We start from the raw sequence: 24,566 nt of genomic DNA on the forward strand, positions 1-24,566 counted from the left end.
GTGGGCACAGAGCGCTAGCTAGTGTTCCAGGTAGTGAGGGTGGGCTTCTCACGGGTGGAGTCGGGAACAGGGCAGAACAGAACGAGCTTCACAGAGCTGATCCCTGAGGGCTGAGCCGAGGCCCGGCAGCCTGACTGTGCTGCAGTCCGGTCCCCACAGGCAGGCGGTGGTTCCGGGGGCCTGTGGCTGAGGCACAGCGTGGGCCCAGACAGTGCGGACTTTGCATGTCCCCCTAAGGATCCTGCATTCTCCGTGGCCTCCGGTTCCCGTCTGCATCCTGTGGCGGATCCAGTGCCAGGGGGTGATGGAGACGGTAGTATTTGAGTCCAGCTCCCACCGCCCTTGGAGCGTATCCAAGTTGGCCTCAAATCCTTATCTTTACAGCAAAAAAAAAAAAAAAAAAAAAAAAGAAGCTTCAAAAGGCCAAATGGTTTCCCCAGTGACACAGACAGAGCAGAGCTGGGCTGCAAGCCTGGGTTTCCGTGTCCCTGGGGCCCCCGAGAGCCCTTCCATCGCCTACACCGCCTCTGGGGGTGAGAGGTCGGGCCGCACCCCCACGCCCCTTCCCAAGCTGGGCACACGCAAGGAGTTTGCTTTCCTCATTTAATTTAGGAACTGAGACGTTTAACTTAGAAGTGATGAAATGTGTGATTAGATGTAAAAGCACTTTTTTACTAACGGCAGCTGACTTAAGGTAGTTGAGGCATTTTGTTAACAAAATGGAGGCATTTCACTGCCTTAAAGTAATCAGCTTGGGGATGTCCTCTGGGAGGGTCGTGCCTCAGCCACGTGAAAGGCTTTCAGGGTGACTCTGAGTTCAGCTTACGTTTTCTTGCGCCCCTCCTGCGTGCCCAGCCTGGTGCAAGGCCCTGGGAAGAGGGCAGAGAACCCCGTCGGGGTGGGGGGGGGCACGCGCGTGGCCCTCCCTGAGCAGCTGCTGGAGGCCTGGCGGGGGGCGGGGGGCTAGCCAGGTGAAGGTGGGCGAAAACACGGGCCTAGATGCTCTGAGTGAGGTGTGAATGTGGCCCAGGGGCTGGGCGGTGGGAGGCGGCTGGAGATCCCGGCAGGCAGGTCACTGAGGCTGGTGCTGTCCCATGGCACCGGCCGGGCTGCAGAGAAATCAACTCCAAGGCATTTTCCTGGCGCTAAGCAGCGGGTGGAGGCAGGCGTGTCCCTGCTGTCTTGGTGACGGCCCTCGTGTGGTGCTATGGAGAGGTTTATGGGAAGAGCTGCCTTTTGAAATAATGAGGACTGATGGAGGCACCTCTGGAATGAAGGCTGGGTGGTTGTGAGAATTAAACTAGACGTGCTTGTAGAGAACCCAGCAGAGCAGCCATGCGGAGGGTCTGGGTGAGGGGACTGCTCCCCAGGTGCAGATGCAGCGCCGGATGCCCCGCCCCTACCTGAGACCCTCCCTTCCCAGAGCTCCTGGTGAGGGAGAAGCAGGCAGGCGTCCTGTGGAAAGTGGGGAGATTTGCATCCCGACACAGAAAGATTTCTGTCCAAAAAGACAGGTACAGCATGGTAGCATTTTGTAGGTTCATCTCCACATCACGGGGACCTTTTTATACAAGGGAATTTTTGTTTCTGTGGAGGATAACTGAGTGCTGTTGGCCTTCAGCAGATGCAGTGTGTTTTCATTCACCTTTGAAACCGGCTATGTCCCAGGTTCCTGACGCTGCCTTCCGATCAGTTTCACCGTCTGGTCCATCTGTAACTGTTCTACAAGAGCTATTTTGGGGTTATTCAACTCTGTTGGCTCTTTTGCTTCTGATTAGCTTGATGAGGGAAGCTGCCACGGTCTGCCTTAAATCCAGATGTCAAAAATACTTTCTCTTGCCTTCTTTCTTGAGCAATGTACTAGGAAAAAATCTGCTAGAGATGGTCCTTTTTTTCTCTTTCTGTTCATCCCCCGGGCCCAGGGTTGGACCTGCAAGCGTCCTGGCTCTGCCTCATATTTGCCGAGTGGGTTTGGACCATTGCCTCCCCCACCCTGTCCCAGTGCAACCCCACATGGTGCATGGAGCAAGGTTGCCTTCTCCTTTTAGAATCTTGGACTTGGCCTGGGCCCTGGCGTCCAGGCAGCATCCCAGGTGTTACTTGGACCAGTGGGAGGCGCTAGTGCATCCCCTGCGGTGCTCTCGTGTGCACATTGGGTCTCTGGCCACCTCGGTGTCCGCATAGCACAGGGAGGGGGCCGCGCCCGGCCACCATCCCCACCTGGGCTCCACAGAAGGACGTTTTTATCCACGAAGACCTGCCTGTTGGTCATCACCCATCACCTGCACCTCAGTTTCCTCATCTGCATTGTGAAGGTGATAAAACCACTCAATGGATGGCGTGTGTGCCGACCGCGAATGTCAGTGAACATTCTCTCCCCCTGTAGTCTCCTTTCCTCTGCCTCCTTCATTTCTTCCTCTTTTCTGTGTTTCTTCTTTTTTTTTTTTAATTTCCTCTCCTCTTAAAATGAGTCTGTGACATTCCTTTCAGCAGAAAACCGGTAAAGCATCTGATCAGTGTTTTAACGTTAGTATGCATTTCCCTGGAGTGGTCGGTGAGGAACACTGGAAAAACCCCAGCCCCCCCATAGAGGCAGAGTGAAGCCGGGACCTGCTGAGATGGTTTCCGTGCTCAGCAGAGAGGGGAGGCCCTGCTTTGCCCAACCTCAGGCTGTGCCAGGGGGCCTGTGAGTGCCCCGTGGAAGGAGAAAGAGGGAGGAAGGAGATGAGCCCAGACGGGCAGGAGCGGGTGCAGTCTCGGCGCCCGTTCTGTGTGGGAACTGGGGAAGCGGGGGGACCTGCGGACCGTACGGGGCTAAGGACACAGCGAGAGGCCCAGATGCTTCCACGTCAGCCACCAAGACAAGACAGAGGAAAGGAGAAACAAAGCCCCCAGCATTTATCTGCTGGCTTGTTCTTCATAAGATGTCTTCACAAATGCTATCCTGTTTGATCTCAATTCATTCTAGAACACTTTTTTTTACCCCCAAAGTAATAGCTGAGTAATTTTGAGCACCAGTTTTGTGCCCGGAGGTCCAGCTCCCCACTAACCCCAGGGTGAGAGAACCATTTCACACGTGCAGAAACAGGCCTGGAGACACTCAGGTCCCCGGCCTCTGGTCACAGGGCTCACAGTGACCCAGGGTGGGTTTAGAATCCGGGTCTGTGTGGCTGCAAAGCCCGTGCCCCTCCACACACAGCTCTCCATCCGGGACAAACCTCCGCAGTCAGGTGGCTCGTCAGGAGCGGAGTCGGGCCCGAGCTCCAGCTGCTGGCCCGCGATCCCGCCCCCCGCCCGCTGCGCTGCAGAGGCTGCAGGGAGCGGGCCCCGGGCGCCGGCTTCTCCCTGCCCTCCTGAGCCCCGTGGGTGGGTCCCACCGGCCAGCAGCCCTGTTTAGACGGGAGGGCTCTTCCCGCAGGAGGCCTCGCAGGGAGAAATCCATTAGAAGTGACCCCAGAAAGCAGGAATCCAGCCCTCTCTCCGCTTTCTGCAGTTTGGGGGCTGCTGGCAGCCTGGTAACACTGAGTGAATTTCATTTTATTAAGCACTGTTTTCTGTGCCGAGGGAAGTACTTCCAGGTCCTAAAATAAATGTCCATTTACAGAACCACAAGGTAAGGGGTTGTGCTTCCACAGAAGCGTTGGCCGAGAGGGAAGGCGGTGCTCCCGCACTTCAGAGCCGGCTTCTCTGGCCCTTAGAAGTGTCGCTTCGTCTTATTTTTCTCTAATGCAGAATAAACACCAGTTTTGCACAGGCAGTGTCAGCGTGGAGGGCGTAGTTCAGGTGCCGCGTGTGCAGCACACACACCGCTACAGGTCGTGGACGAAGCACTGTGTGTAGAGACGGGACAGCGGGGCTCGGACGCCGGTGACTGTGAGGTGTGCTGAGGACAGTGACACAGTGACATAGTTAGGTGCCCCAGCTGGCTTGGAAAGCAAGGGTGGGAGTCAGGGAGGCCACGTCTGGCTGGGTCTTTGGAGGGCGGGTGAAGTGAGCTCCCTGGAGGAAGGGTGAGGGCAGGTGAGGGCAGCCTATCAGACCAGCGCCCATGGGCACAGGTCCTTGAGGAGGGAGGACTGGCTTCGAGCCTGGCTCCTTTCACCAACACTGGTGACTGCTGTGGGCTGTTTTCTCTTAGCTTGCCCCTCTGTAAGATGGAGTAGTGCCCTGGGGTCCCGAGATGTGGACCCCGGGAGAGAACATGTCCAGGACTGAGAGTGACAGGAGGCCACGTGGGGTCTCTCCTGTCCTGCTGTCTGTGGAACCAGCTGGCCCCACACCTGTGTTCACACCACACAGTCTCTTCTGAGAAGCTGTTTCAGCAGCAAGAGGCCGCTGTCCCCTGGCAGCCACTCCAGTCCCCACCCTTGGCCTTCGCTGAACTCACAGAATCCAGATAAAGAGTGGGTGGGCCTTGAACAACCTCCAGCTCACGGATGAGTAACTGGAGTTTGAGACGCACTGAACACCTCGGAGGTGGACTCGGTGATTATGGGGCTGGGATGTGTCCGACGCTGGCGTCTCCTCGGCTCTCCCCTCCCAGGGACTCTGGCCCGTGCGTGGAGCAGCTGGAGGGAGGAGCCCCGACCCCCAGGCCTGCATTCCTGTCCATGCTGCACTGACTCCGCGGGCGCCGTGGACCCCCTTGTCCTCACCTGCCACAGACTTTGGGCTCTCCCGGAGGGTTCGGAGTCCTCTGCCCGCATTGGATGTCCGTGTGGCCTTGGACAGCATGTGGGTGTGGTCCCACCAGGGCTGCCATGACAATGGACAGAGATGTGGCGGCGAGGCAGGGGCTGGGCACCGGGTGGCTGGGGTGGGCCCGCCGCCTTGGTGCTTGGTGCAATCCCCGACGATGCTTTGGTTGGACCGAACTGTGCTTTTTTAGAATGCAGCCTATCTTTTCTCTTCAATTAAAAGTAATAGGAAGGTTTTTTTAAACCATAATTGATTTATGAGTCATCAGGAGAAAAGGATCTTTTTCGGGACGTGATCCAGATGTCAGCGCTGATGCGTTTGCTTGTCTGATGCAGCTCTCCTCGTTCGGGTGGATGATCCGGAGGGTGGGCTGCTTCCACTTCGCCTGGACTGCACTTTGTTGTCGAACAGAAGATAGGCTGGTGTTCTACACAGCCCCATGGTCTCCCGTGAGGTGCGCTACGTAAATTTAGAAATGCCATCCTGGAACTATCAATTGTCTCCCGATGAAAGTGCAGTTTAATTATATGTGGCTAGTCCTTCTAAATCCAACTTCTTGATTTGTATTTAAATGTCATCATTATGACTTCCCTGGCGAGGTTATCAGCTGTTCAGAGACTGAATCACATGATATGGTATTTTAAAAACCACTACTTTTTTTTAATAGACTCTTCAAAAATCATAGCACCTTTTTTAGTGCCAACTCTAGACTATCATCGTCACATTTGGCCATTAAAATTAAACATGAAAATTGGCATTCAATAGTAGTATTAATTTTATTTAACCCCGACTCATCAAAGATGAACAGAATCCAGTAGTGGTAGGACCTGTGTGGTGAGGAGGCTGGGGCGGTGCTCAGATACTGGGTTAGTGTCAGAACTGCATTTGGAATCCGAATCTCAGTCCTTCTGGGAACAGCTCAAGTCACTTCCTTAACTCCCCAGCACCTTAGTCTCTCCATCTGGGACGTGGGGTTAACAGTCGTGCCATTAGCCGCTGTTTGCAAAGCGCTGTTTGTGTGCTGGGCGCTCGCTGACTGTTAACTGTATCTGCACAGACTCTCACGAGAGGCGGCTTCCTAGTCCCCGTCTCGGGCGCAGGGTCTGTGCTGTGAGGCGCTACCACTCACAGGGGGACTTGTGTCGTGAGGGTTTGTGGTGTGGACAAGCCTCGTGGCGGAGCTGACTTCGGGTAGCGTGTTTTATGAGATCTTAGTGCTGTCTTGGGAGATGTGGTGGGGCCCAGCCCTCCTCAGCTGGGATTCACGTCCGATCCTGTCATCTCATCCGGAGGGACCATCTCAAAGTGCCAAGCAATTCACACCCCTGATCACGCCTGTTTAGAGGGACCAGTGACCCAGCAGGTGTTCTTCCCATTTTACAAAGAGAAGTTGGGGTGCAGAGAGTTGGGGATTGTGTGGAAGACACACAGGTGACCAACAGCCTCACTCCTGGAGCTGCCAGTCAGCTCCGAGACTCCTCGCCCTTCAGCAGGCGGACTCCCACTTCTGCCTGCTCCCCTCCAGATTCTGAAGAAGCTGCAACTAGCCAAGCCGCGTCCTCCCCCAGGCCAGACACTACCCACCGGTCCTGTGCTCGCACTGGGCTGGACGCACCCTTAGGTGACTATGAAGAAACAAGCGAGGACCAGAAAGCGTCCTGGCCAAAGGCACGGAGCCAAGGAGCCGTGTCAGCGATGTCGCAGCCCTGGTCCAGCCCTGCCGCTGCAGAGAGGGCAGTACTGGGCCCTTCATCCTGCAGTGGTCCCCCCACTGTCCCCTCTCCTTTGCTACGTTATTTCCAAAGATAACGTTTTCCCATTGGGCTGGGATTCGCCAGAGGATCAGCCAAGTTTTGAATGACTCTCTGGACATTTTCTAGCAGGGGGTGTGTGCATATTCTCTGACCGGTGTTGCCTCACCCCCGGGGAAGGTTTCACGCGGTGCCAGCTGACACCCCGAGTGAGGAGGGCGGTCAGCATCAGCAGGCGAGCAGGCTTATCCTCTGTGGGCAGCTGGGGGAGAGGGCGGTGGCTTTAGTTCAGTGTTAGTGATTTTGTTGCTTCATTGTCACTATGAAAAATCGCTGGCTAATTGGGAAAATAGGTCGGAGGTCGTCCAAGGCCCTAGACTGAGAGCCTTCCACGTGTCTGGCTGGGTGATCACTGTTGACTGACACAGAGTGAGAACACTGACCTCTCACCCTCCCTCAAGGTCAGTACTGCTGATCACAGAGATGCTCAAGGAAGTAGAGGGCGGTGCCAAAGGCCATGTTCACGTCAGGGCAGAGCTGGGAGTCCCAGCCAGGTGGTCTGTCCCAAGCCCAGGCTCCGTGCTCTGTGTCCTGCTGCCACTCGGTGCCTGTGGGATGGATGAGGGCTGCCGTCGGGGCCCCAGCTTCCTCCTCCTGGGGGTGACTGCGGTAGAGGGTTTTTCTCTCTCCCTCCCCTCAGTGGCTCTGGATTTCTCCCCTTCTGTCCACACCGGGGTCCCCCAACACCTCCACTTTAGTTTCTCCATGAGCAGTTCTGACGATCATGGGGCCTCCTCCGCAGAGTCCTCACCAGGCAACTGGTTTGTGATCCACTCTGCACACAGCTCTGTCTCCAGCTGCTGCCGTCACCAGGGGGTGCTGCTGTGGCCAGTCAGGGGGCTTCCTGCCAGTTAGGTAGGTGGACTTAGAGCAAGGGGGCCTCCCAGGGCACCAGGCAGTGGCTCCTCCTCCAACAGGACTGGCCCTCGGGACTTATTTATGTAAGCGGTGTGTCACGACGGGTGCAGAGTTTGCACGTGAGGACTCAGCTTTAGGAAAACAGCTCAGAGGTTCCTGCTGCCACCCCTTCCTGACAGGAGGAAGGGGGACGGTGGGGAGGCTCAGAGCTGTGCCCCAGGACCATGTAGACAGAGACGAACAGGCGGGCAGGACTCCTCTGTGCTTTGGGGGAACGATCCGCAGGTCCTGGAGTTGCCGTCCTGGCTCTAGGGTTTTAAGCGGGGTGACCGTGGGTGAGTTCCTCGACTTCTGGTGCCTCGATTTTATCACCTTTGGGAAAGGCAAATACCACGTTTGGGACACTCACCACGTCATGTGCTCTGGGGCTGGCGGAGAGGAAGGTTGCTGTAAATTTGGGGAGCATGGTGGCTCGTGTGGGTGGCAGGGTCTGCAGTTAACGGGTCTGTGTCCCACGCCAGCTCTGACAACAGAACGAGCAAAAATAACCTCCCTTTTAGGCGCTCTGGCTAAGCAGATACAGCAAAAACAGAGCAGCCTGAGAGGCAGGCTGCTGAGAGGCTGCCAGCTCCGTGACACCGGGCAGGTGCTCACACGCACACAGCTTCATCGCACCTGTAAAAGGACGCAAAGCTTGCGCGTCCTTAGGCCACTGTAATAGAAAAGGTGAAGGTGTGTTTCACACACCTGGCCCAAGGCTGGGCTTGTAGTGAGTGTTACGGCATTTCATTTTCTTCCCTCCCCTGTTCCGTGGGCACACCTGGCTCCGCTTTCATGAAGGGTGGAGGTTAGGTAATGTGGTGTGATATTTACTCAGTCGGAATCATTTAAAAGAGATCCCCAGATAATCACAAATATAATCCTGGTGGCCACAGCATCCAGTGTGTGTCCTGACCTCAGGCTGCTGAGAGCGGGGCCTCTCTGCATCTGCTGAGCCCGACAGGAGGAGAGCCCGGGTATCAGGGCGTGTCCAAACCCGTCTGACAGTTACTAGTTCCTTTTGAGTTACCAGACGATGAACTGAAATTGGCCTTTTTAGTGAAACTTAGGAAATATTCTGACCTTTTGTTTGGTGAGAGCACTAGTTTGCTCTGGGCTGCCTTCAGAGTGGGGGCTGGGAAGGCCTTGCTGGCTGGGACATTAGAAGCACTCTGGCCGCACGGGTAGATGGCTCACAGGGGAAGGAAGATAAATGGCTAATAAGCTCCTGAAAAAATGTCCAACCTCAGGAGTAATTCCGACCTGCAAATTAAAACACCATTGAGGCAGCATTTTGCCTCTCACTAGCACAGATTAAAAATTGATCATTGTCAGTGTGGGCAGGGGCACAGAGAGAGGGCGCCCACCCGCACTGCCCAGGGCCCCGCCTCGGGAGGAACCTCCCTGAGAGGGAACCTGGCCACCGGCCTCCGAGCCTCAGAGCGCCTCACACCCTCACGTCAGTGATCCCCCCTCAGAAGTGGATTCTAACAGACACTCACAAATGCAGAGAATGAACTTAAGCACAGAAATGTTTTTTATGATTTTTTTCAACAGTGAGTCTTTAAAAAAATGAAAATCTGAGAGTATGAAGTATAGAGGAATTGTTAAATTATGATACAGCCATATGATAGAATATTCTGCAGACTAATTTTTTAATGATGTGAAAATATTATTTGTTGTATATTAAGATAATAAAGCAAGTCTTTTTTTGTTTTTTTTTGTTTTGTTTCTGTTTTTTTAAAATGTTTTTTATTGAGTTATAGTCATTTTACAATGTTGCATCAAATTCCAGTGTAGAGCACAATTTTTCAGTTATACATGAACATACATATATTCGTTGTCACATTTTTTTTCGCTTTGAGCTACCACAAGATCTTGTATTTATTTCCCTGTGCTATACAGTATAATCTTGTTTATCTATTCTACATATGCCTGTCAGTATCTACAGATTTTGAACTCTCAGTGTATCCCTTCCTACCCCCCTCCCCCTTGGCAACCACAAGTTTGTATTCTATGTCTATGAGTCTGTTTCTGTTTTGTATTTATGTTCTTTTTTTAGATTCCGCATATGAGCGATCTCATACAGTATTTTTCTTTCTCTTTCTGGCTTACTTCACTTAGAATGACATTCTCCAGGAACATCCATGTGGCTGCAAATGGCGTTATATTGTTGGTTTTTATGGCTGAATAGTATTCCATTGTATAAATATACACATCTTCTTTATCCAGTCATCTGTCGATGGACATTTAGGCTGTTTCCATGTCTTGGCTATTGTAAATAGTGCTGCTATGAACATTGGGGTGCAGGTATCTTTTTGAAGTAGGGTTCCTTCTGGATATAAGCCCAGGAGTGGGATTCCTGGGTCATACGGTAAGTCTTTTCCTAGTCTTTTGAGGAATCTCTATACTGTTTTCCACAGTGGCTGCATCAAACTGCATTCCCACCAGCAGTGAAGGAGGGTTCCCTTTTCTCCACAGCCTCTCCAGCATTTGTCATTTGTGGAGTTTTGAATGATGGCCATTCTGACTGGTGTGAGGTGATACCTCACTGTAGTTTTGATTTGCATTCCTCTGATAATTAGTGATATTGAGCATTTTTTCATGTGCCTATTGATCATTTGTATGTCTTCCTTGGAGAATTGCTTGTTTAGGTCTTCTGCCCATTTTTGGATTGGGTTGTTTGTTTTAAAGCAAGCCTTAAAATTGTGTGTGTATGTGTGTGTGATCATGTACACGTAACACTTATATGATGACTTACACTACGCTAAGATACAAACACTTAGAAAGAAGACTGCAGAATTAAGTATCAGTGATACTTACGGTGTGAGATTCTGAGTGCTTTTGCTTTTTTATGCTTTTCTCTCTTTCAACCTTTTACTGTAAGCCTGTCTAGTTTTATCATCAGAAAAGAATGGTAAATGAGATTTTTAAAAATATGGCTCTGGCTGTGAAATGCACTGTTCTGTCCTCACACTGAAGTGCCTCTGAGCCTCGGGTACCTGAGCCTTGGACGGCACGCTCCCGGCCAGATGCCATGGGTGTGCTGGCATTCCAGTAGTTCTCTCCAAATTATCAAGACCTCTTCCTTGGGCTTCATCTTACACGCCCTGAATGCAGTTCCTGGTTGGTAAAGGAAATAGCTCCGAAGGCCGATTGGAGCATGTTGGGTTCAGCTGAATACTTTGGCCACATGACCATCTGTGCGATGATACAGAGTTCCTGCTTTTATCTATTGACTGACTGACTCTCAGTCATCTTCAGGGCCTGACGTGAAGAAAGCTCCCTTCCTCCCCTCCCCCTTCATCTGTCTGTATAACGCGTTTTTACTGAGTAGCGACTGTATGCATGATTTTGTGCTAAGAGGTAGGATTTCGAGCATCCATAAGACACAGCCCTGGCTGTAAGGCTGTCATAAGCTTGGGCGTGGGAGTGGAGGCGGGCTGCAGGCAGTGGGTGAGAACCTCCAGGCACTCGTGTTGCCTGCCTTCTACGGACCAGGTGCTGTAGGACCAGGGGATGCAGCTGAACGTGGATGCAGGTATGAGGGCCGGGCAGCAGTCAGGGGGAAGAGGTCGACATTAGCCTGGGCAGGATCTTAATTCACCCATTCATTTCTTCTTTGAACTGGTTACTGGGTTACTGCAGTGTACCAGGCATGCGTTATTCTAGTTCTGGGAAATACCGGCAAACCAGACAAGAGGATCTCTGCCCTCAGGGAGCTAAATTCCAGTAGAATTGACAGACAGCTAACAACTCCAGAAGTAAATATTTACAACTCATGAGAAATGCTATGGCAGAAATAGACTGAATGCTGTGATGGAGAATAAGGCAGTGGGGAGGGGGGTGAGAGAGGATGCTGCTGGAGAGAGGTGGCCTGGGAAGGCCTTTCTCAAATCTGAAGAATGAGAGGCTCCAGCTGTGCCCAGGGTCAGGAGAAGAGCATTCCCGCATGGGGAGCAGTAGGCACAAAGACTGAGGAAGAGCCTGGTATGTTCTAGAAACTGCACGAAGGTTGAGAGTGCTGGACACAGCAGCAACGTGGGGCGGCTTTGTAGAGGACATGATACTGGGGCAGAAATCTGAAGGGATGGTGGGGTCCTGGGCACAGGGTTGGAAGCAGGCAGATGGGGCGCTGTGCAGCTGGCGGGGCGCCGTGCAGCTGGCGGGGCGCAGAGTGCATGAGCCAGTGTGTCTGGCTAAGGATGAAGTGCGAGATGACAGGCAGGTCTCTGAGGATGAGGCTGCAGTTCCCGCTGGGCTTTTGGGATCCCTGGGGCTAAGTAATTGCCAGTCCTTTCTGTGATGTTTTTACCTTGGTTCCTTGTTCCAAAATTCAGATTTCCTTCCGAGGTCCACACGTCTTCCCTGAGGTTGGGTTCTCTGACTGCGTCTTTAGTTCTAAACTGTGTTGAACCAGCGCTGAAGCCAGTGCTACCCTGGGAGTCAATTATTTCATTTTCTTGGAACGAATCCGTTATGAGTTACTAACGATAATGATTCATTACTCTGTCTCATGCTGGCATGTGCTGATTCTCCAACAGCCCCCCGAAGAAATTGCCCTCCTGATTAATTCTCTGCTTCTGTGTTTCTCCCTTCTCTTAGAATGGCAATTCAAGTGGATAAGTTCAACTTTGAGAGTTTCCCAGAATCCCCTGGGGAGAAGGGGCAGTTTGCAAATGCCAAGCAGCTGGAGGAGGAGAGGCAGGAAGCCCGAGGCCTGGAGATCAACAGCAAGCTGGACATCCACTGGACCATCATATCCTTCCCACGGGCCCACCCTGGACCTGAGGGCCACTCAGGGGGACCCCAGAGGGGCCAGCTATTGGATGTTAGCCACAGATAACGCAGAAACGGCATGGCAGGGAGCTGGGGATGAAAGCGTGGGCATTTTCCTACCCTCTCACCACATGTGAGGCCCCGCGAGTGAGGGATCGGTTCAGGGTAAGGAAAGGTCTCCCGGGGCCGGTGCTGTTCTTGTCCTCATCATGTGTCCTGCTGCCTCCCATGCCACTGCTGTTGTTCGTGTTGGTGACAGGTTCTAACAGCCACCTATCAACGCCAGGCTTGAGGGGCTCCACATACTGACAGTGAAATGCAGGGTACGGTTGTCTGGGAGGCTGAAATCGGTGGTACAGCTCACCGTAGCCCAGAGATTTTGCTTTGAAGAGACCAGGGGCGGGGGGTGTTCAGGAGGACCGTGCTGTAAAGGGTGTTTTATAAAACAGCTGGCCCCACTCTGAGCTTCAGATCAGTGCCTGGCTCGTGGTAGACACTCAGCTGGATGAGTGGAAACTCTGGAGAAACCCCAGGTTCACTTGCTTCTTCGTGTGTTTGTTCAGCAGTCTTTCCAGAGTGCCTGCTTTGGGTCAGGTATTTAGCTAGCCGCTTGAGAGGCTGAGATGCAAAGACAGGACCTCAGTGAGTTTCAGAGTCTAGAAGAGGGTGGATGTTGTCTGAGAATTAAATGTACTGCAGGGGATCCAGGGAAGAGAGTTGTGCCATGTACTGTGAGTTTCAGAGGGTGAAGCTGCTGGGTGCAGGGCAATCAGGGAAGGCTTCACAAAGGGGGTGACATTAGAGGGGCTTTTAAGGATGAGTAGAAGTTTATTAAGGGGACAAGGGGAGGAAATGCTCTGAAGTTCCCAAGATTCAAGAAGATGGCTCGCTCAGAGAATGTCTCCCAGGAGGAGGCAACACTGATGGGAGTGTCTGTTAACGATCTCGTTCCTACATTGGTTCTGTGACTGTGGGATGGTGGGATCCTGTTGTTGGTCTCAGATCCTTCCAGACCATCTGCCTAAGGAAACATCCTTAGGCTGCAGGAGGCACAGTGTCCTGAATCTGGGCCTGGTAGACTGGACCTCTGCCTCCAAGGAGTTTGTGACAGAAAAAGCACTGTAGATGGAAGGCTTTGAGAACGAGACCTAAAAATGGAGCACTTGGGGACTCTCGAGGTGAACCAGCCATGCCTCATGGAGTTAGGGCTTTTGTCTTCTGTACAGAGAGAAGGAAAAAGGTGAGGACGACCAGAGTCACCTTTCTCTCGGTCCCCCCAAGGCTCAGCGCAATATCAGGGTCCAGTCAGCTGGCACTGGTTCTGCAGAGACTGGGCCTTGCTGGGCGCCAGGGTGCAAGGCAGCACCTGCGAGCATCACAGCCGTCACTTCCCGGGTGCTGCCCCTGGGCACCCGCTCAGCAGCTCCCAGGGTGCTTTTCATCCTGTCTTACCGATGGAAACTGCCTCTGAGCTCCTGCAGGGAAAGGGGAGGAGCTGGCCAGTGCTTGACGCAGCAGCCTGGCTCTGAGCCAGTGGTCCTCACCTTCCAGTGGGGTGAAGTTGACCATCAAAACCCTTAGCTTCTGGAAATCTTTTATTGAAATGTACTGAAATGTCTTTCGGTTTCTCTCCTTTTAGCCTTGACTCTTTTAAGAAGTTAACTTACCTATTTTCTGTATTTGATAAATAATTCATGCAACAAATACTTACTGAATGCCTGCCGTGCGCCAGGAACACCTGTCTCCTAGATTCACTGGTTGGAAGCTTGCTGAGAGGCTGTCTGTGTAGGCAAATTCAAGTAAAAAGAATTAACATTACGGACACTCCCTCCCTCCCCGCTCCTGTCTGGTAATGACATCTGGTGTGGGGTGAGTAGCAGACTTTTGCTATTGTAAACCTGAATTCGAGCAGATGGAAAGACCAAAGATTGAATTGGCTAATTATTTCATTATGCATTTTAATATTTTCTCAATATTTAGACTGTGTAAAAAATTTGAGGCTAATTGGACACCCATGCATAGTAATAAAAATGGCCCACATGTAGCACAAGAGGCTGGATGGACATGATCATGGAAAGGGTGGCTCCAGCAGTAGGTATGTGCACACCTGTCTGCCTGTCTCCAACCATCAGATAAGCAGCAGGGGACACCAGGAGCACCAGACCGACTCTTTACCTGGCCGACGATTGAGACATCTTCTCGTTTCCATGTGCTGGGCCCTGGAGAGGCCCCTGGTTAGGGGAGGGGGGCAGACACAGAGATGGGCACTGCCAGCGCAGCCTGGGATGGCTCAGACAGGAGCATTCCTTCGGTGAGGACGGGCATTTACGCACATTCCAGAGCCTGAAACGCGGTAGGGGCCTACACTGTTCCCTATGACTGGTTATACAGAGCTCAGACTCAGGCAGCAGGGTTCTGGGCCTCTTAGGCCATGCTGAGGAGTTGGGCTGGCTGGCCAGCCTTCCTCTCCCGTTTCCTGCCCCCCATCCAGGTCTCCCGTGCCCACTCTTCCCAGAAGCCCTCTCTGCCGCCCCTCCCACCCGGCCCTGGCTGGAACCACCCCTCCTCTGGGCTCCTGCAGCACTCAGTGCTCAGCTCTTGTTTGCAGTGCTGCTTGCAGAGCACAGGGAAGTTTGCTTCCTTCTGCAGACTGTCCCCCTGCCAGGCTGCGCTGTTCTTGAGGCCAGGTCATGTCAGCAGCTGTTTATTGATGACCTACAGCGTTCTGGGGGTGGTGCCAGGAGCCAGGGAGCACCGCGAGGAGCAGAGTCGGGTGTGGATGCTGCCCCACGGAGCCCAAGGGTGCTCTCTCTTCCCACGCCCGTGCTGCGTGAAATCCTTAGCACGTGGGTGTTAAAACCATTTGGTGAGTGAATGGTCTCCGTTTCATGCTGCAACCAGCCGAGTGGGTGCCCACTCAGCTGCACTAGGCAGAGTGCTGAGATGAACGTACGAAGGGAGTTTGCCACCAGCAAGATTCATCTTAATTTAACCCTGGCTCCCTTTCCAGGGGCAGCCTGTGTAGACGGTCTGCGGTGGACACAGATGAGGGGGACGCTTGCAGCAGGCCTGGTGTCAGCTTCCCTTCTTGTTTTCCTGGTTTTTGTTACAAACCTCCCTTCCAAAAGCATTTCAGGGGTTGGCAAGATACTTGCTGACCTCAGAATCCAGCCCCTTCAGGGTCTCCTGACAAGAGCTGGGTGCACACTGCAGCTGATCCCCATGAAGCCGCTGGCCTGGACCATCTGGGCCGAGTCTCTGCTAGGTGGTCTGATAAGCATGCGTCTCCGCCTTCTGTCTGGAGATCATTTGTAACCATCTGCTCGAGGGTGAGGCAGACGCTCAAGGAGCCCGAAGGCAAACTGGGCTTTAGGTGCTTAAGAATCGCAGACCCAGAGTGGGAGCTGGAAGGTCTTCGCGGGACACATGAGGCGCAGATGCGTGAGTAATTGGGGAGGAGGAGATGCGGAGCAGTGCTGGCTGTTGTCTCTGAGAGCAGGTTGGGCTTCCCGGAGGGGCCACCTCCCCAGAGGCCGGCCCCAGGACGGCTCACATCCTGGGCCGTGCTGCTGAGTTTGTCTTCACAGGCACCAGTCATCCTCTGTCAACCCAGAAACTCAAGAGTGGCTGTGACGCTTGTCATCAGTTTTTCCTTGAGGTTTCACAAGCCTAACCCTGCAAGACTCCAGGCACAGTGCCCTCTGTTTGGTTAGTCACCACCAGGGCAGCCAGCCTGGCCATAGCCATGCCTGGCTTCTCCATTTCCAAGACTACCTTCCCTCCAGGAAGGAGAATTTGTCAACAGTTGAGCCCACCTCCCTCTTAAAACAGAGGCAGAGGTTAAGCGGTTTGCACTGGATTGCCCAAGATGGCCCTCAGCCTCGAATTGGCTTCTGTTTATTCTCAAAGGTGCTTCTGGTGGACCTCTGTCTTCTTATTGCCTGAGAGAAATTAAATATTTTTAGACAAGATTCCTTTAAAACACATTGCACTATGTTTTTCTAACAGTCATCTTAGGAGAAATAGTTTCATCTAGACAAATTGTAATACAAGGAGCTCCTGTCATCAGCACCGCTGATTCCTTGATCATCTTCAGTAAAATGCAGGGTTGCAGCTTGTATCCGTCTTTAGGGAATTTAGTGTTTTCAGCTGTGGATAATCACTGTGTTCAGAGGGCTTTACTCCTCATAGTGGGGAAGCCTTGCCAGCCAAAGAGAAGCGTTGCTCCAGGTCTTTGATGATGTAATGTTGCCCTGGCTGTTTGGCCTTAGTAGACAGAGGGAGGAAGCTGGGAAGATGCACGTTTGATCACTGCCTCCCCAGAACCCAAGATATGGTAGACACGTACACCCTGAACCTTGAAATTACTTTGAAAGCAGTCAGGGTTTGACACAGAGAGCATTGCTTTTGCATTTGGCTGGCTCATGAGAGTGGGGAAGGACCTTTTCCCTGGCATGAAGCGTTTCGAATTTATGTGTGAACATGCACACGGATCGACGTGCGTCGTGTCGGTGTGATTGGGTGCACGCTGGGCTTGTACACGTTCTGTGTGCTTTTGGCACGACTTTATTGCGAGCACGTGTATCTTATATAATAGAATCAGAAAAGTACAGAGCTTAATCCCCATTAGGCACTTACTAGATGCCAGGCACTGTTTAAAGCAGTTTACATAGATTTACCCAATTTTTGCAAAAACCCTGTGAAGTAGTTTTTACCTACATCCCATAGATGAGAAAACTGGGGCCCAGTAAGGTTAACTAACTTGTTCCAGGGCCCCCAGCCAGCAAGTGGCAGAGCTGGGGTTCACGTCCAGCTCTGGCTTCAGAGCCTGTGCTCTCAGCTCTGTGCTGGGAGAAAGAACAAAAGAGCATCTGGTCTCTGCCAAGGCCTTCGAGTTATCCCCAATTTTCAGGTGAAACCAAAGAGAGCATTCCTCGGGCACCGTGCTGATGGACACACTCTGCGCCCCCCCCCCCCCCCCGGCCCAGCAAGATCTCTCTCCATTTCACCTGCCCTCCTTCCTGGGGCCCGAGTACCCTCGCCCAGTGAGACTTGTCGCAGTGAACTGCTTGCAGACTCTCCCTTGGCAGCTTGTGGCTCTGCATGGCATCTTCCGTCCAGGGAGCTGAGCCCAGGCGCCGGCAGCCCTGCCGGGATGAGAAAGGCAGCCCAACATCACTGTTCTCCAAATTCACGATGTAAATTGGAAAACAAAGTCGTGGGAAAGAGTCTCATTAATCACCTAAAGCAGCCTTTCCATTAGTGTAATTTCTAATGACGACAATTTGCTAATTTGTTTGAGCTGAAGTGGGGCTGGGCTAAGTCCCTGCACCTGTGGTTATCACTCCAGCATTGGCATGTGGGACATGGACAGCATATCTTCCTTGGGAAAGGGGTGCCTCCCCTCCAGGCTCCCCACTCCTGGATGCTCACCTAGAAGCCAGTCCGGAGATGCCTGTGTCAGCTGCTCTTGTGGCCTGAGTCTCCAGCTTTTGCTCAGTAGACCACGTGTAACAGCCAGGTGTTCAGAGCATGATGCTTCCTTCTCCTGTGAGAGAACCCAGGCCTACAGGTTCAGAAGAAGCCTGGCCACCCACCAGGCTGCACGTTCCCCCAGGGAAAGGTTGATTGAATAATCCTTTTTTCTAGGACTAAGTCAAGGTAAACTTCAGTCTCATAAACACAGGAAAGATCTCAAAAGCTGCTCCCTGGTTTCAAATGGTCCTTTGATTGCAGTACATGACCGAATATTTCACTCCTGATGGGCGAGCAGAAAATGAGAGGGGAGGCATTTTATTAACTTTCTGCATTTTCCTTGCATCTGGCTGTGTTTTTCAAAGATTTGGAAGCAAATATCCGTGGTTCCCAAGACACATAGATTAACTGAGACGACATGCATGAAAGTGTTTGTAAACAAAACTGCACAAGTATTGATTAAGTTTAATTAACAATGATCGATGACTAATATTAAGATGAGATTCTTGCACAATAGACTGGGCTTCTTAAAAGTAGGAAGGATCTCACCTTGGTTGGTCCTTTTGTCCCCAGCAGCTACTGCAGCCTCCTGTGTAGGTTTGGGTACTCTGGTGTGAACCCAGGCCGGCACGTGGTGGGGGAAGGGGCACACGGGGGCAGCTGCACACCCCTAATGCAAGAGCAGGGTAGATGTGCTACAGGGCGTGGTGCTCCCGGCCGGTGGGGAGGGGAGGGGAGGGGTGGTTGCTGGGGTGGGGGTGGGCTGTAGAGGATGTCCCAGGTGAGGTGAAGTACAGGTACTAGAGATGGGGGATGTGATTAGGTTAAGGTAGGTAAGTAGCACAGCGTAGATGTTCAGTAAAGAGCAGTGAGCCTTGATTGAGCACCTACTGTGTGCCAGGCACAGTGCCATTGACCAGGGACACCATTCCTTACTCCCCCAGACTTAGGCCACAAGTGGTCCTCTGAATTCTTTCTGTATTGATTTGCAAAAACAAGCAGCTAAGCAGTTGAGAAGGTCCCCCCCACCCCCCCCACCCCCCTCCGCTTACTGGCCTAGCAAGTTTGAGAGGGGATGGCAGTGGAAGTTTAAACTGAGCAAGGGCCGCCTGGACCCTGGGCCTTGCGGCCCCCCACCTTTGTGACAGTTAGGAGGCTCCAGGTTACTCAGCTGTGGCTGTGAGGCAGAAAGCGGCAAGTGCGGAGAGCACTGTGAAAGGAATGAGTGGCTCTTTATGAGGGAGTTAGAGATTGCCTGTGTTCCAGAGGCAGAACATGAGTTGAGTAAACTGAGCTGGAAACTTGAATTTTCTTAAGGTTCAGGCCCACAGCTGTCAGTCATGACTTGTGGGTGTGGCTAGGAGGCTTGCAAAGCCTGGGTTGGCACCAGCAGTGGTTCACGGTCCTCTTGCTGCAGTGTCACCATCCCTGCCATCCTAAGGGACGGGAGTAGATCTTGGGGCAAGAACCCATCAACTGGCATGGAAACTTAATCACTGTGTCCCAGGTGACTAAAAACTTCTTTAAGGGGAGAGAGCACCTTCAGCACCACGGAGAGTTCCCAGCAGGCCCTCCCCCGAGGGGTGGAGGAGGGAGGCTGACCAAGCTCCGTGCTGGATTTGGGTGATGATTCAGCCACCGGCAGCCACGGGGTCCTGACAGGACCCAGGCTCTGTGCTCAGAGGGTCCTCGTTTGTCAGGTGGGGATAATGGGTCCTGGCTTCCAGGTTTACTGTGAGGAATCTACAGGGTTTACAGGAACGTGTCTGAAAGTGGGTCTGGAGCATGAACCCCAGGCAGACTATCTGGATCCTGCCATTCCTAGCTGTGTCCGCTTTCCCGAGTTTTTAAAAATCTCTGAAGTGGAAATAACAGTCTATCTTAATTTGAAAATAGTCAATATTGGGAAAATACATGCTAAACCCTTACCACAGGGCCTCTCTCATGGGATTCACTTTGGAAATACTCTTTCTGGCAGAAATAATGATAGGAATTATTGTCATCATCGTCATTCTTTATTGACTTCTTGCCCCAAACACCAGGGTCCATGTATTTAAGAAACAGTAGCCATTGCCACCTGCACTGTCCTTACCGTAACATTGTAATTTGGGCTGTAATCCTGGCTGATCAAGCAGCTGCACACCTGACTGGTTAGCCAGGGTTGCATTCGTGTCTGCGTCCAGGCTCAGACATGAGACTATTTTGGTGGCTTATGGGGCTGAAAGGGAGGGGGTCGTGCACGCAGGTAATTAGCTTTATTAGCTCAGCTGTATAATTTTATGGCTCGTGTCCGAAAGCAAATTAATACAGAAATATGCTATTGGAATGATTTCCAAACCTCCAGCACTATTTGGCAACTTTGTAATTACTCACACGCTAACTTGCTCCTCTAACTAATCATCTCAAAGCCCCTCATCCTGGCCATGTTTGTGAGGCGCCGTTTCTATTCTGCAAGCACTGTGGTGCGATCAGCTTCAAAAGCCTGGTGTGATTCTTTTTTTTTTTTTTTTTAACAAGAGGAAGTAATATGCTATAATCTGAAGTCTTAATTGCATATGAGTGAAAATAACCCCCCGAGGGAATCAGGAAAAAGAGCAGAAAAAAAGCAGCACAAAAATGTGGCCCCGCAGCACTTACCTGGGGTGCCTCCTCGTGCCAGTGTTGGTCTGGTCATCACACAGCATTCACAGAGCAGTGCAGTAGGCCCTGTTGCAGGCCCCAGGGCGGGGGCTCTGCTTGCCTGTCTGGTGCAGGCTGCCAAGGCAGTGCTGAGAGCCTTCGAAGCAGAGACAGCTCAGGGAGGCCTTCCTGGAGGAAGTGAGGTCTGAGATGAGAATTAAAGAATGAGTACTGTGAGGCAGGGAGAGGGGAGGGAAAGGCAGTTCCTGGCAAAGAGCATAGAATGGGGAGGGTCTGGAGTTCGAGAGAGCACGTGTTCTTTTAGAGGAGTGGAAACAGGTCCAAGGCAGCCAGAGAAGGACTGGGGATGCACAGGGAGGTGGGGACTTCTGAGCGTCCTGGACCCTTACAGCTTGGCCTGGGCTCCTGTCTGAGGCTGAATGCCATGCGCGGCCAGCCAGCTCTCTTGGGTCGCCAGCCCTCTTGTCTACAGCTTTCCCTGGATGCTCGGCTGGGCTGTCTGAGGGGGTGACATCCTACTCTGTTCAGTGCCTCTGCCCAGGCACCCCTGTCATGCCAACAGATGATTACAGTGAGCCTGGCATGCCAGCCCTCTGGCCGGAGGGACCCGGGCTCTCTGGCCTTCATTCCTCCAGGGTCTTGGTGCCCCTTACTCCCAGCCTCAGCCCACTCTCCTCTGCCCTCGTGGCTGCACCCCGACATGGCCATCCTCAGGCTTGGCAAGTACAGTGAGCTGTTCCTGTATTGTCAGTTTCACTGGAATGGGAGCCTCTCAAGTTAAAGGTTCATGTCCAATCACTTCAGTGTCCTCAGTGCTTCTCACCATGCCTGTCTTGTTTCAGACACACTCTCTGTTTGCTGAATGCAATTAACTTACCAAAGGAAGAAAGAAGTGGATTTCCCCCCACTTCCCCAGTCACTAGCGAATGTCAGGAACTAAATTCTTGCCTTTTGATTGAACTTAAATACTGTAGGTTTAATTTATGTAGGAAAAGGGGAAGAGGTTTACAGATTGGTTTCTGAGGACCACGTTGGCTGTTTAATATTAGCACCTTGGAGAAAAATCTATTTTCTGCATTTCTAAACCTGATTTCTTCATCCACTGATACTTGCTGAGAGGCCATATGACTTCCTCAATTATGAACCTGCCTAAGTGAGCCTGTTAGTAATAATATGTGTAATTACATCAAGGTGTATAACTCCACAGACGTGAAACCAGCATGAAACCAACACGTGTAGGGTCACGCATTTTGTTGTATTGAACAGTGAGCCACAGTTGATGTGCTTTTTAGGAAAACCAACCTTCCATCTTCTTTATATCCCCCAGCAAGCGTGACTGTTGGATTAAAATTGTCCCAGTGGATTTCCCTTCTTCACACAACAGCTCAATTAACCAGATTTGGGGGGAGGGGGGGCCCTCTGCACTGATGTGCCTGTTTTCTGCACACTCAGGTGAGGTCTTGTGGTCAGTTAGACCATCACTTGAGAAGAGGGGGACAGTCATCTGCTGTGGGAGGTTTCCTGTCTGGGCGTCTGTTCTAGAAACATCCAAAACGTCTCCTCCTGGCCCGGGGCTCAGAAAGATGTTTCCTTGACGATGCTCACCCCTCTCTGAAGCGCACGGGTGAGGCGAGCGTGGAAGGCCTCCTGAACCAGCTGGTCCTGGAGCACCTGCAGCTGGCTCCTCTGCTGTGGGGTGAGTACCGCCCGTCACCTCGGGGTGCACGTGCTCCTTTTCTCACAATCTGCAAGCTCGCGCTGGGCGGTGTGTGCTGACGTCATCGGGGAACCCTGGGTGGGGTGGGGCTCACGTCTCGTGGTCCGCACTTGGGCGCCGTCTGCACTCAGGCGTTTGTGGCTGTGTCTGGCGCGAGCTGGGTTGTGACTGGGTTCTCTGCCCTCTCAGCCCAGGTGTGGAGGTACCTTCAGGGTGTGGCCCGTGGCCATGCATGGGTGTGTCTTCTGCAGGCATTTCTGCATCTTGAGTGAGTGGGGTCAGGGGAGGGAGTGAGGGTGTAGTTACCTCCTCTCTCCTGGATGTGAGCTGACAGCTTTTCCCACGTCAGCTTGGAAGAGTCTGTTTGGTAAACACCTTAACTCAACCAGTGCTCAGCCTGGGAGAAGTGGTCCTGAGGTGACACTTAGAACAAGGCATTTAAACTCATGTTACCTGTTGCACCTGGAACTTCCACCTCAGTTTGTGCCTCCCTAAACAGCACTGGAGAAACTTTGTTGAGAAAGAAGCTAAATGTAGTATTTTTGTTGAAGTGAGTGTCTTTATTATTCTCTGGAAATGATTCCATCATGTAATCTATTTGGGATCAGATGCCAACAATCACATATGTGTGTGTGTATCTTCTTTCTTTTCTTTACCCTGGAAGTCGTTGTAAGTTAGTATCTGGTCTTCCTTCCAGTTAGATAATACGCTTGACCTCCCCCTTTCGCATGTGGGAGACACATGAGAATTGTCCCAGGGGCCTGAAGAGAACAAGCCTTCCTCCTGGGTTCTCTCACTCCCCCCTAGTGTGTGGGAGCCCCTCGTGGGGCTACGCTCCCTGTTCCCGCGGGTGAAGGTTGTCAGGGGTCCCGTGAGCTGTGCAGACAGGCAGCTATGAGTGGACTGTGTTCTACACCTGGTGGCTTCTTCATGCAGTCTGTCCCCCTCGCTGGTCCAGCCTGAGTGGAAGGAAGGGGGTGGTGGTTGCAGAACGAGTCACTGTTTGCAGCTCTGGGGCATCCCTCAGCCTGACACTTCCCTAGGTTGAATGTCTTCTCTCTTGACAACCTGGGCTCAGCCAGATGCTTCCACCAGACGTGGCAGCTGCAGAGGTCAGACATCCAGGCCCTCCTGCCCCCCGGGGCTGGGACAGGCCCCCGGGAACCAGCCCTATGGAATAAAATGACACAAAACTTGTATTAAAGTCAAAAGAAAGGAAATCCCCCAGGCACAGGCAGTCTGGGAGTGAGCCCTGGAGGGTCTGACTCACTCCACAGAGCCCCCGGGGAATCAGAGAGCAGCCAGAGGCCCTTTGCTGTGTTTGCATCAATGTCCTTACAGGTGTTTTCCTTGTCACATGTCACATGTACACCAGTGTGTTGGCAAATACTGCAGGTATCCATGATGCTATCCTGGAGAAGATGTGTGAGGTTTTAAACAGTAATCCCAGGACCTGAAAGGCGTTTCTGCCAGGAGGCCTTGCCTGCAGCACACGCAGCAGCGGGCAGCTCGGCACTGCACTTGCGGGCTCCCGGCGGCACCCAGGCAGCCCCGTTCCTGTCTTCATGGCATCAACACTCTCCAGAAACAGTGTGTAACATTTTCCTGTCGGAGTGTTGTAATTAATTTAACTATTCCCATATTTGGCTGTTTCCAGGGAACTTTCTTTTGCACACATTTTTCTTTGATTTTTCTGACTAGACCCATTTTCTAGTTTCGGAGTTATTAAGTCAAAAGGCATGAACATCTTTAAGGCTCATGAGCTGCTTTGTGCCGTAACGTGTGACTGTTGATGAGCGATCATGGCATGGGCATTGTGCCAACCTGAGCCTGACGTTCTCACCCCTCTTGTGCACATGGTTCCAGGGCAGTGGCCCGAGAAGGGGGGCGGTGAGTTTCGTCTGCCTCCCTCCTGCCCCATACTGGCCGCCCCAGCCCACATCCCTGGCCCCAGCACATGTCACCTCCCACCCTCCTTACCACGTCTGCAGTGGAGCCCACATCTCGGGGCCGCCGGCTCCTCATCTCATGACTCAGGCCGTTCTAATGTTCCTTCCAGGGCTCCTCAGAGGGTGAATCAAGGCTGCAGTTCCCCAGAGCCCCCATGACCTGGGGGTGCAGATCTCACCGCCCAGACTGCCTGGTCCTGGTGGGCCTCTGCCAAGGCTGGCCAATTTGGCCTGGGCTGACATTTCTTCTCTGACTTAGAGTAGGTGCATGTGGGCAATTCAAAAAGATAAAGCCTGTTATTTTAAAATGACTATCTGCAAGTGCGCAGCACGTGCCGGGTGAGGTGTGAGGACTTCCCGTCCTCACTTCTGACCCCTGCATGCGGCTGCTCAGCCAGGGGGGGTCTGGTTCAGCCTGACTCGGCCGACAGGGAGGGATCCAGGTTCCAAGGCAGATTTCCTCGCCCTGGAATCTTGACCTCTCCACTAGATCACTTCATGAGAGTAAAATATTCTCATTGTAGAAATCCGGGGGAAATCAGAAAATTTGGATGGAGAAAAGTTATCCTTTTCCTACCCCCCAAAAACGGTCTATTTCAG

At 52.5% G+C, this 24,566-nt stretch overlaps 1 protein-coding gene across 2 annotated transcripts in view; it reads left to right on the top strand.

The window, feature by feature from the left end:
• The window catches only part of TRAPPC9 (trafficking protein particle complex subunit 9), a 404,385-nt gene that overhangs the window by 292,291 nt on the left and 87,528 nt on the right, over positions 1-24,566 (top strand). For both annotated transcript variants that reach the window (XM_064476810.1, XM_064476811.1), the window contains 2 exons: positions 12,012-12,164; positions 21,905-21,996. In XM_064476810.1, the coding sequence (XP_064332880.1) occupies positions 12,012-12,164; positions 21,905-21,996 (245 nt within the window). The remainder of the gene's footprint in view (positions 1-12,011; positions 12,165-21,904; positions 21,997-24,566) is intronic.

The sequence above is a fragment of the Camelus dromedarius genome, chromosome 20 (genome assembly GCF_036321535.1).
Source record: "Camelus dromedarius isolate mCamDro1 chromosome 20, mCamDro1.pat, whole genome shotgun sequence".
Taxonomy (NCBI): Eukaryota; Metazoa; Chordata; class Mammalia; order Artiodactyla; family Camelidae; genus Camelus; species Camelus dromedarius.